The sequence below is a fragment of the Malus domestica genome, chromosome 08 (assembly GCF_042453785.1).
Source record: "Malus domestica chromosome 08, GDT2T_hap1".
Taxonomy (NCBI): Eukaryota; Viridiplantae; Streptophyta; class Magnoliopsida; order Rosales; family Rosaceae; genus Malus; species Malus domestica.
The window spans coordinates 26,683,242-26,696,449 of record NC_091668.1 but is presented as its reverse complement, the minus strand read 5'-3'; the positions used below and the strand labels follow the sequence as shown (position 1 = coordinate 26,696,449).

Sequence of the window (13,208 nt, the reverse complement as noted above, 5' to 3'; positions counted from 1 at the left end):
CCAAATCAATGATTCCTTCTTGCAGTGCATCGTTAATAAAATGATACCTTTTATCAATGTGTTTGGTTTTCTAATGGAACACATAATTCTTTGTAATAGCAATGGCAGAAGTGTTATCACAGTGAAGAGGAGTAGCTTCAGTTTGTTATTCTCCAAAATCTTCCAAAACAAACCTCAACCATATTGCTTGAGTTGTGGCTTCTGATGCACTTATATATTCAGCCTCTGCAGTTGAGAGTGTAACACAGCTTTGCTTGACCAAAGCCCAAGAAAACACACCACTGCCAAATGAGAATGCATTTCCTGATGTGCTTTTGTTGTCTTCCAATGAGCCACCTCAATCACTATCACAAAAGCCAATTAAACAAGTTTTTCTTCCCTTCACATACTTCAGGCCATAATCCAAAGTTTCCTTGATGTATCTGAGTACTCTATTTGCAGTTACATAGTGTCTATTGGTAGGACAATGCATATATCTTACGAATAAGCTTGCTGCGTACATTATATCCAGCCTTGTAGCAGTGAGATATAGAAGGTTTCCCACAATGCTCCTATACATTTCATCTCTCGCAGATCCACTTCCATCATCTTTAGATAACTTCTCAGTAGCTACAAGAGGAGTTGTGACAGTCTTTGCTTCATTTAATCCAAACTTACTCAGTAAAGAGCTTGCATACTTCTTCTGGTAGATGAAGATGCTGGAATCAGTTTGAATCACTCCCATTCCGAAGAAGTGATGAAGAAGTCCTAAATCTGTCATTTCATACTTCATTTTCATATCTTCCTTAAACTCTTCTAGCATTGATTTGCCACTGCCTGTGTAGACTATATCGTCCACGTAGATAGAAACAATCAAGATATCTTCTCCCCTTGCTTTTATATACAGAGTTGGTTTATTCAAACTTTTCTTGAAACCACACTGTGAGAAATAGTTGTCAATCTCTCCATACCAAGCTCTTGGGGCTTGTTTTAGACCATAGAGAGCCTTATGAAGCTTGTACACCTTTTTTTCCTTGCCATTGACTACAAAACCTTCAGGCTGCTCAACATAGACCTTTTCTTGTAGGACTCCATTCAAGAAGGCCGATTTCACATCTAATTGATACAGTTTCCAGCTCTTTTGTGCAACCAAGGCTATTAAAGTTCTAATGGTATCCAACCTAGCAACCAGTGCATAAGTCTCATTGTAGTCCAAACCAGGCTTTTGTGCATAGCCTTTTGCAACCAGTCTTGCTTTATTCTTCAACATTGAGCCATCAATATTTAACTTGGTTTTGTAGACCCATTTAACCCCTATAACAGGTTTTTCAGTTGGTTTGTCAACAAGTTTCTAGGTGCCATTCTTTTCAATCATAAACATCTCATCCTCCATAGCTTTTAACCAAGACTCGTCTTGTTTGGCATCCTCATACTTCTTTGGATCCATGATACACAGATTGCATTGAGCCAACACTTCATTCAAATTCTTCCACTTCAGTGGTGTATGGTCAAATGCTTGATTGTGCCCTTCACTCAAGTTTGACATGCTTGTAGATTCACCTGAGATAGGTGACTTGGATTGAATTTCAGAGTTTTCAATACTAAAACCTCTCCTAGATGGAGATAATATAGATGATGTAGGAGACAACACCATTCTGTCACTTCTTCCTGTACTTATGTCACCATGAATAAAACTTCTAGTATTGAGGGATGTTGACGCTGAGTTCTCTTCCCAATTCCAGGCAGCTTCTTCATCAAATACAATGTCTCTTGACAAGAATAGTTTCTTGGATAGTGGATCAAATACCCTATACCCTTTTTCACAAGTTGCATATCCCACAAATACTCCTTTGAAGCTTTTAGGCTCAAGCTTATGTCTGTGTTCAACTGGGACATGAACATAGCATAGTGAACCAAATACTTTCAGGTGTGCTATTCCTGGTTTTCTTCCATAATAAGCTTCAAAATGTGTAATGTTGTTCAAAACCTTTGTGGGACATCTGTTTAGAATGTACACTGATGTGTGTACTGCTTTTGCCCAGAGAAAATATGGCATCCTCTTCTCATGCAACATGGATTTAGACATCTCAATCATAGTTCTGTTCTTCCTCTCCACTACTCCATGTTGTTGTAGAGTGTATGCAAGAGTGAATTGTCTTTGTATTCCTTCCTTTTCACATAATAAGTTGAATTCAGATGACTTGAACTCCCCTCCTCTATCACTTCTCAAACACTTCATCTTGAACCCACTTTGTAACTCTGCCATAGCTTTGAATTTTTTAAAACAGTTGAATGCATCAGACTTATATCTCAAGAAATAAACCCAAGTCATTCTGGTAAGATCATCTATCAACAACATGAAATACTTATTTCCAGCAATTGAATCATTCTTCATAGGTCCACACAGATCAACATGAATCAATTCAAGTGGGGCAATTGCTCTTTGCACTTGATTTCTTGGAAATTCTTCTCTGTGTTGTTTTCCAAATTGACAACCTTCACAAACTCCATTGTAGTCTTCAAGTTAAGGCAAACCATGCACAATTTCCTTGTCTCGCAATTGTTTAAGACCACCAAAGTGTAAGTGCCCAAGTCTCATGTGCCAAGACTCAGTCGAGTGAGTGACACTAGCTTTTAAACCACTTGATTTTCAGATAATAAAGCCAAGGGATAGCACCTATTCACTTTCATAACTAGACATTCCAATGATAGACCATCATACACACTGCACATTCCACCACCAAACACTAAGAAATATCCATGCTCATCCATTTGACCAACACTTAGCAAGTTTTCTATTAAGCCAGGCAGGTACATTACTTCTCTAACATATTTTCTGCCCTTATTTGTATCAATCACCAATGAACCCATTCCTGCTACATTCACAAGGTCTCCAGTTGGCATTTGAACTTTTCTAGCTATGTTGGTTCTCACATCAACAAGCAATTCTACATTTCCTGTCATGTGGTTGCTACAACCACTATCGATGTACCACTCTCCATTCATTCTTGGTTCTGAAACTATGTTATTTGCATAAAATAGATTCCCTGTCATCTCCAATTGATTAACATTGTTTGCCTTTTGCACTGGTTTACCTGCAGTACACTCTCTAGCCCAATGCCCAAATTTATCACAATTGAAGCATTTTGGTTGCCCTTTGTATCTACACTCACCAAAATGATATTTAGAACACACCTTGCACTGAGGCTTTGCAAACTCTTGACCCATTGACTGAGATGCATTCACATTCTGATAAGTGTGCAGAGGAGATTTCTGCTGAAATTTGGGTTTTGATTCCCATTTCTTGCCTTTAGAATTCCAGTTTCTCTGAAATCTAGATGAACTAGAATGAGCACCACTCTTGCTTTGTTCCTTTGGATTCACAGAGAGTGAAGAGAATGCTCTCTCAGTTGCATCAACCGTATGCAAATCAAACCGTTGTTCTTGGCTCTTCAAAATTGCAACTACCTCCTGCAATTCTACAGTCTCCAAACATTTTGTATTCTCAATAACAAGACATATGGGATCATATGGTTAACTAAGGCTAATCAGAACTTTCTACACAAGTCTTTCATTAGACAAAATTTCACCAAATGTTTTCATCTGATTAATCAACTCATTTAGCCTAGTAAGATACCCAGACAGAGTTTCATCATCACGCATTCTAGCATACTCAAATTCACGTCTCAGATTTTGTAATTTCACATATCGTACCTAATCACCACCATGATACTCTCCATACAACAAATCCCATGCCATCTTCGCTGATTCAGCATTGGCGATTCGAGTGAAGATTTGATCCGAGAACCCATGTGATTTGAAAATCGTCACCATCTTGATTCTCCAGAACTCGTAGTTCTCACCGGAGAAAATTGGAGTTCTCACTTCTGACCCTCCAGATCCAGACATCTTTGGTCTGAATGGGTTGATTTCTCTTCTCAGATGATAATGGGTCTTTGGCGACTTTCACCGAGCTTCAACTCAACTTAATGAGCTCACAAATTTATGCCCAGGCTCAGATGATCAAACCTGGCTCTGAGGCCATGTTAGTGTGATTTGAATTTATCTGGGTTATTCGATATGGAAACTAAAGAGAGAATAGAAGGATACAAGTAAATGGAAAATGAATGAAAGTTCTCTCTCCTGCTATTGGAAGTTGTAGAGAGGAATATATTTTTCTCTATGTCAAAAATTGAGCGCACACGTGCATTTCATGACCATTTTTCATTAGTTGGATCCACATACATCACACTTGATCTCAGCCACACATTTAGCTAATTTATAGGATCACTACATACGACTATTTTAGCCTTACATCTTTTAACCTCACACTTGGCAGATATGCTCAAGTGAATACACAAATAACCTCATCTTATTTCACTAATTCTAATTAGCTATAGACTTATAATTCAACAATGAGAACTTAATTTAAACTATAAATAATCAAGACAAAATAATAGTCAACGAAACAACAATTTAGAATTTGTTTTCGTTTACATATCTAGTACATACATGGAAGTAAAAGGATCTTCTTTGCCCAATGGCAGGGTTTAGCCATGTAATGACTATGCATGGTTTTTGTTAATAATATTGGTGTGTTGTGCATGAAAGTACGGTGAACGAGCAGACAATTAGTTACACATATATTGAACGTACGGTACACGAGTAATCATAAACAAGAAATTAAAACAAATTAAGTCTTAACTAATTAGTAGTAAGACAAATTAGCTAGATCCAAATTCTAATGAATGTGTTGGGTAGAGATGAATAGTCAGCTCTTGTTGGGTGGATATTTGGGTCGGTTTCGAAATCAGCCATTAAATTTTGTCTGCTTTAAGAAAACAACTCACGCGGTAATTGAGATAAGCAGACGATTCAGCCTTCATGAAAGTATATTCTACCTCGCGTTTTCTGAGGAAGTTTCATGCACTTCACACGTAAATTACAACTTGAGTTGGCAATTCGCGTATATGCTTTGAAAACTGTTTATTAATACTTAAAAAGATTTTTTTTTTTTTTTTCAACTCGGATTCCATGAAATCGAAAGAGGGGATCGATTAATCTGCTATCAATGTGTAATGTGTAGTGTGGTCTCGTTTTATTAAAAAAAAAAACTGTTTACCTTAGATATATCTTTCTTTTTGTCTTTTGTATTAACGTTGACTGCCTATATGGGTATGTTCTTCAGTGCGAAAGGGTAAACCAATTCTCCGACACTTATATGGGTATGCTCTCTACCAATGTGTAATGTGTAGTGTGGTATCTTTTTATTAAAAAATAAATAAAAATAATAATAATAAAAAACTGTTTACCTTAGATATATCTTTCTTTTTGTCTTTTGTATTAACGTTGACTGCTTCTTCCATGCATGGATGTGCTACATTACATTCAAAATTTACCATATGAATGTAGTTTAGTTGGGGATACCTTCACTGCAAACATTTGATCAAATGTTGATTCACTCAAAATTTGGTACATACTTCACTCACACAACTATGTAACACAAACACGTATGAATATATATAATAATATATACACACACATATATATTGCGGTTATAAGTACTAATCATACTTTACATAATAAGATCGTGAAATTCTACTACCATTATATTACTATTAATCATTATTTTATTCTCTATTTCGACCATCAAATTAAATAAATTAAAACAAAATAATAGACAATGTTAAATAGCAGTAGGTATAAGAAAAAATATGTGCATTCATCATTCTCCTTGTTTTTATCGTTTTACTTTGTTGATAAAATTTCATCATTTTATGTTTGACGGTTTCAAAGTAATATATGTAATAGAACACCTAAGGAGTAACATTGAACAAATAGCCTCGAGAACAAAACGTATATTAAATTATAGATTGCCTTTCACAATCATTATGATGGTTCTTAGTTTCTAGCAAGTCTTTCTTAGTTTCTAACAAGTCTCATTCAATTGTTGCATGTTTCATCATTTCATACATAGAATGGTAGCTAGGCTGCTAAGAAAATAGCACAGAGTCAACACTATCAAATTTCAAATAGAAACTCAAACTTCATTCAAAACCAAATGCACGATTTCTCTTGCCACCGAATATCTATTTTATATATATATATATGTGTGTGTGTGTGTGTGTGTTTATATCAAAGAGAATTACTTACCATCTCTTTTTTTTTCTTTCTTAATTTCTTATGATCTTGGGAACTGGTGTTCGATATAACTATCACAATTAATCTTTAGCGCATTTGTGAATAACATGCACACAGCTGCATAATTACTAGGTAATTAGTAGCTAGCTTTGCTGGACTCTTCCCAGGTTTCGAGAATTATCTTTTCAATATTGCTTGTTTTGTTGCATGAATAGCATGTGGCTCATATTCGTATTTTGGGTTCATAATTAAGTGACCAAAATGCTCGAATGAGACTCATCAGAGAGAGAACAAGTTCAGTTAATTATATTTTTTAAACTTACTAGTCGTAAACGCAGGATATGTATGCCCTCGGTTACAGAAACCAGAATCAACTCAGCCCTTGGGTTGAACTAGACCCCCTTAGGCTAATCCATTGTTTAACCCTTAAAACAGCTGCTAGATTTAAATTCCTTCCAGAATACTCTGACAGTGAACAGTATTTTTATAAGACCCTAAAAATTAATGACAAAATGTAGTATAAATAACAGAGAAATGCTAATGAGACAAACTCTTTGTTATCTTATATTTTTTACATTATATTTTATAATGTTAATACGAAAATTAATGTTAAACTATGAAATGTCTATAAAACTATAAAGTCTCCTTTCTCTCACTTATAATGTACCCGTGCAAGTATGAACTACTCTGTCGTACTACGTACCCATCTGCAAATTATAAATGAGCTATCTAATCTAGTAGAATGATCATACCTACTATCTGTACATAATTAAATAAAAGGAAAACTAATTAAAATAGTTTGAAAATTTTAATTTTTAACGATAAGAACAAAATAAAGTGTAAAATGAATGAAAAGTTCTCTTAAATAAAAATATTATGTTATCGTTTCAAGAACAAAAAATGATACTTATGTCAAATTTAATATCTTTAATTAAGTGGCTTGATCTTGGTCTGAATTACAATTTAAATTTATAGTTTCACAACATAAACATTTGTACAATAAAATCACATCCCTCATTAAGCAAATATCATTAAACCCTTTGTAAATGCTTGTATTGACAAAGATATAAAACGATGAAAGATTAGTGAACCTTTGCGGCCGTGTGTATGCAAATTGTGGCACCAATCCAATATTAGACTCGGACAAGGATACAATATCTGCGAAGTCAAACACAAACACCCTACACCAGTACCACCAACTGGATGGGGCTCTATGTCGACACCCTCAAATTATAGTTTTTATTCAGATCCCCTGCTTACCAACCAAGAAATTGCTAATACAAACAATAGTGATAATAGTAACAACAATGATAATAAAAAATTTGTCGCCTTGGTCAATCGATGAGCAACCAAAGAACCGTTGTTTTGATAGGAGTATCGTAGTAATAAGGGCTGTATATGCATCCTTACATGCGTAAAATGCCCCCATATGTTTAATATGTCAGTTAATGCATTGGTGGTATGAGCCAAAACAGCCACACAAATATATGAGAATATACAGCCTCTATACATATTCATGAAATACTAGAAGAAAAAAAACTTACAAATACAATGCCAAAATAGGTCTTTAGGTAACACCACTATTTTAATATATGATGGTATTTACAATTACGAAAATACAGTGCTCTAGGGGCTAGACGGTTGACCACTTTTACCATTAGTTCTTAGGTGTTTAAAAAATATAAAAGGGCGCCTAGACCAGTCTGGTTGCATGCCTAGACCAATCTAGTTGCCCGCCTGGGTGGACTTAAGAAGGTTAGACCGGCCTAGGTGAGTCTAGGTGGGCTGGATGGTTTTGTGAAATGTTTTGCTTATTTTTTTATTTTAAAAAATGGCTTAGGATCATATGATTCTCACTTAGACGGAAAATAAATAACTTTCAATTGCATTTTATGTTTTCAATAAATTGTAAAAGATTTGTTGGATACTTGGATGAAAACTTATTATATGCTTGTTCTCTATATAAACTCTATTCTATTAAAAAACAAGTAGTACAATGCGATTTTCTCATTATTACCTTTACAATCATCCGGTGACGAGTTTCTTTTCTCGTGTGATTTATGTTGATTGATAGTTATCGCTTAATTTAAAATTTATCTTGTATGACAAAATCTTAATAGTGGTAGCTACCAATCAACCTATTGCCACTAGAGTTTTATTTTGAGTGATTTTTTTAGGCCATTTTATTTAGATTTGATCATTTCTCTAATATAGATGAGTTTCACATGTTAACTTTAGAGAGACAATCAACAAGATCCGTAAATATTGTACTCTATATCCACATGCATAGGTGAGGAGAGAATGAAAACCTACCATCATACTAAAAAAAAAGGTCGTACCCAGTGCACAAGGCTCCCGCTTTACGCAGGGTCTGGGAGAGGTGAATGTCGGCTAGCCTTACCTCCATTTATGGAGAGGCTGCTCCCAAGTCTCGAACCCGAGACCTACCGCTCATAAAAGGAACAGATTAATCAAGTTGTTTATCAGAAAACTGCATAGAATGATTAAAATCTAATGTCGACGAATGATTTTTAGAAATAAGGGGCACAAAGAAAAACAAACGACGTCCACTAACTCATTCGAATTTGTGATCTCACCCAAATTTGGAGGCATTGTTGCATGGGACCCAATTGAGCCATTTTTCTCACACACAGAGAAAGTGATAGAGAAAGAGAGTATGATCATGGCCAATTAAAATTACTGAGCTCAAGCATACAAGGAACCTGACACGGTCTATTATGCTAACCCCACCCTTTACGGTTCAGACAGAAAGTGTGGGTCAAACTTTTCCGAGCATATCAATTTTATATTGGCTGTTTGATTGCAGATATTTCGGTGAAAAAGACTTGAAATCCATGCTTTAGACGAAACATACTTGTCTTCTTACTTCAGCTGCTGTTTCATCCAAGTCACAGTTAAACACGTTAAAAAAGAGATTCGAACTTGAATACAAAAACAAAGAGCATATTACTCTAATTCGTTTGATTATGCCATCTCTAAACACATGTATTTTGCAAATAATTAAGAATTTCCTCTTACATATAAGGAGTCAAGTATTATTACTTATAGACATAAAGAATAGCCAGAAGTAGTTACTATACCTATAGACATAGAGAGAGAGAGAGAGAGAGAGAGAGAGAGAGAGATTCCATATTAATCTTAGGTTTTTGAGGGTCCTAAAATAAAATAAATAAATAAACCTAATAGATAGTGAAATGTATTAAAATAATGGAACTAGCCTTTCAAGCTTGTTCCTATATAAATGTTCCACTTGTTGCATCTTCTTGTTATCAGGGCACTTACCTAATTAGCACCATCAACATTCCCAAGAGAAATACAGAGAGAGAGAGGGTGGGGGAGAGAGAGGGAGGGGGAGATGGAGTTGAATGAACATAGTTTCTTAGAAGAGTTATTAGCTCTAAGAAGAGACAGCAGGAGTAGCAGTACATGGGAAACCAATATTCCAACAGAAATGAATGATTTGCTGTCTAGTAGTGGTAGCTGGGGAAATTTTGATTACTTTGATCAACAAAACCCTTCATCTTCTTTCTTCCCAAATTCTTCTTCCATCCATGAATTCTCACCTCCATTTGAACCCAACTTTAACAACTTCAACGCAACCTTCAATCAAGAAGTCTACTATCCCTTCGGCTTTGGCGTTACTGATGAAGCACTACTCTCAGCTCAGCAGCAAGTCACTGACTCATCCTACAGCACCCTTGATACGCCGCCGTTTCTGGTCCAGGAAGACAATCCATGGTCCATGCTTGAAGAAGAAGAGTTGGGTTTGCTTGGTGATGAAATACACAACTTGGAGACTCAAGCTGAAGCTGCAGCAGCCTGTAAAGTGGAGCCAACTCAGTCCCCTGACCAAGTCCCCTCTTTCAACGTGGGAATCTGTGTGGAGAGAAATACCAGAGCTACTAATAAGAAGTTGCAGGGGCAGCCATCAAAGAATCTAATGGCTGAGAGAAGAAGAAGAAAGCGATTGAATGACCGGCTTTCGATGCTAAGATCAATTGTGCCCAAGATAAGTAAGGTAATTAAGTTTAAACCCCATTTTTTTCAGAATGCATGTAGATATGATTAATGTTGAATACAGAGGCTAATTTTCTTGGTTAAATTATTACTGTGGTTTTGTAGATGGATAGAACATCTATACTTGGAGACACTATAGATTACATGAAGGAGCTCCTAGAGAGAATCAACAATTTGCAACAAGAAATTGAAGCAGATTCAGATCAGTTAAATGTGATGAGCCTTTTCAAGGATATCAAACCAAATGAAATGCTAGTCAGGAACTCACCTAAGGTATGTACCCTGCATATTTTAATCTTAAAATGCAGACCAGGGCGTACTCAAGTTGGCTAGAGCAGTTTGTGTGTGTGCTCTCCCCTCTGCGCCCATATTCAAATCTCCTGTACCGCAGTTTAGATTACTTTAGAATATCGCTCGAATATGAAAAAATAAAGCTAAGAATTGGCATTGGTGTTGGATTGATTTGCAGTTTGATGTGCAAAGGAGGAATGTGGACACCAAGATTGACATATGCTGTGCAGGAAAGCCAGGGCTGTTGTTATCAACAGTGTCTACCTTGGAAGCCTTAGGCCTTGAGATTCAGCAGTGTGTGATTAGCTGCTTCAATGACTTTGCAGTGCAAGCTTCTTGCTCAGAGGTATGTGAATTGGCTTTCCAGTAATATAAATAGAATCTCTTTGTGACTTGTTTAGTTGGAGAAGTATTAAGTTAATGTTTTTATCTGGTGATTCATTGATGTCATTAAACAGGATTCTGATCAGAGAACACTGGTAACTTCTGAGGACATAAAGCAAGAATTATTTAGAAATGCAGGATATGGAGGAAGATGCGTGTAATTGCAAGAATAAAGTGGGAAGAGGAAAAGTAACAACTTTTGCGTTAAAGCTTTAGAGGAGATGGCTTTTTGTTGTAATCTCTAGACTTTCAGTGACACTTTGCTATTGAGAGGTTATATTATAATTCACTTTTTTTTTATATATTATTAAATAATTGGTGTCTTTTCATGGAGTAGCATTTGCTTCAGTAGTAGGAGATGTTAATTCATGTACAATGTATTTTGTTCTCCCGGAGTAAAAGAGTATCTTCGACATTTTAAGTGCCAAGAAAAGGCTAAAAGTAGGGTTTAGAAGCTATGTGGGAGTGAATTGACACAAATTAACCAACTTTGTATTGGTGTTGTTGGTTGTTGATTGCAAATAAAATTAGTTGGAGAAGGGGATGTAATGATGATGTAAGAAAGCTTTTCTATGGATGGAGTTGTAGATTGTTGCCTACAGATTCCTATGTGGATATACTATTTTGCATACGAGATTAAATTTTTTGTGATTTTTTTGTGATTTATCTTATTTGTTTGACACTTGGTCATTCATTTAAATTTCAATTAACAGTTTTAACTCTTCAACTTATCTCCTTGATAAAAAAATTAAAAACGAAAGATAAATTAAGTCAAAATGACATATATTACTCAAATAGATAAGACACGAAGAGGTCGCAAAGAATTTTAAGTGCAAAAGATTTGAATGCTTTGCATACAAAGAGCAGATGTAGACAGATTATTCTTATTGTTTATAATTTAATTTTGCTTTTGGCTTTTGAATAGAGTCATGAAACGAAGGTACCATCTTATGCAAAAAGGATATAGCCATTCACACATTTAATTTTATTTTTCACACATTTTTGTTAATTTTTTGTTATTTATATTTTTTTTATTTTATTCAATCCGACTGCCTAAAGCAAGAGGTGTGTGAGAAGTAAAAAAATGTACGTAGATAACACTACTCGTGTTGAAATCATTATATTTGGAATGTGGTATAAAGAAATTTAGTTTTTTTACTGTTGGGACCAACCTTCTTAGCCCAAAATAATAAGCCCAAATTAGTATTCCTTGACTTTGTAATGGGTCTAGGCCCAGTAGGGTTTCCATTTCCTTTTTTTTTTTTTTTTTTTTTTTGTAAACAATTAATTTTGTTATATTAGTCACCAACGGAGTTTGAACCCATGCAGTCATGCACGAGCTTGACTTATTTCCACCACTGTGGTAAATGACCACTTACTTCCATTTCCTAATTAACAGTTTTAACTCTTCAACTTATCTACTTGATAAAAAAAAATTAAAAATGAAAGATAAATTAAGTCAAAATGACATATATTACTCAAATAGATAAGACACGGAGAGGTCACAAAGAATTTTAAGTGCAAAAGATTTGAACGCTTTGCATACAAAGAGCAGATGTAGACAGATTATTATTATTGTTTATAATTTAATTTGCTTTTGGCTTTTTCTTTTTGTTTCATTGGGGTGGAATAGAGTCATGAAACGAAGGTACCATCTTATGCAAAAAGGATATAGCTATTCACACATTTAATTTTATTTTCCACACATTTTTGTTAATTTTTTGTTATTTATATTTTTTTATTTATTCAATCCGACTACCGAAAGCAAGAAATGTGTAAGAAGTAAAAAAATGTACATAGATAACGCTACTCGTGTTGCAATCATTATATTTGGAATGTGATACAAAGAAATTTAGCTTTTTACTGTTGGGACCAACCTTCTTAGCCCAAAATAATAAGCCCAAATTACTATTCCTTGACTTTGTAATGGGTCTAGGCCCAGTAGGGTTTGCATTTCCTTTTTTTTTTCTTTTTTTTTGTAAACAATTAATTAATTTTGTTATATTAGTCACCAACGGAGTTTGAACCCACGCGTTCATGCAAGGGCTTGACTTATTTCCACCACTGTGGTAAATGACCACTTACTTCCATTTCCTAATTAAATGTTCTAAAAGCTATATAGCTGCTATGTTAATAATTTTGTTGCCTCCCTTAGTCTAGTTGTTTTTTTATTTTTTATCCTTTAGTTGTTGAAGAATGATATTTTTCATTTGAATATTTTATTTTGGATAGTGCTAGGAGAACAAATTTTTAAATCAAATTTGCAAATTGAATGACGTGTCACCAATATAAAATAAGCACGCTAAGCAACACTTAAGTAATAATTAAATCATCCACTACCACATCATTTGATTCATATATTTTGGTTTAAGAAT

General features: G+C 35.0%; 1 protein-coding gene across 1 annotated transcript; it reads left to right on the top strand.

Moving 5' to 3' along the window:
* Positions 1–9,191: 9,191 nt before the first annotated feature.
* LOC103421318 (transcription factor bHLH61-like) lies at positions 9,192–11,474 on the top strand. The gene is made up of 4 exons (XM_008359345.4): positions 9,192–10,159; positions 10,264–10,431; positions 10,628–10,795; positions 10,908–11,474. The coding sequence occupies exons 1-4, from the start codon at positions 9,497–9,499 to the stop codon at positions 10,992–10,994; spliced, it is 1,086 nt and encodes a 361-aa protein (XP_008357567.3). The 5' UTR covers positions 9,192–9,496; the 3' UTR covers positions 10,995–11,474.
* Positions 11,475–13,208: the final 1,734 nt, after the last annotated feature.

Coding starts and splice junctions, on each gene's coding strand:
- LOC103421318 (XM_008359345.4), top strand. CDS start 9,497: ATGGAGTTGAATGAACATAGTTTCTTAGAAGAGTTATTAGCTCTAAGA. Junction 10,160..10,263: donor TTGTGCCCAAGATAAGTAAG/GTAATTAAGTTT, acceptor GTGGTTTTGTAG/ATGGATAGAACATCTATACT. Junction 10,432..10,627: donor TAGTCAGGAACTCACCTAAG/GTATGTACCCTG, acceptor ATTGATTTGCAG/TTTGATGTGCAAAGGAGGAA.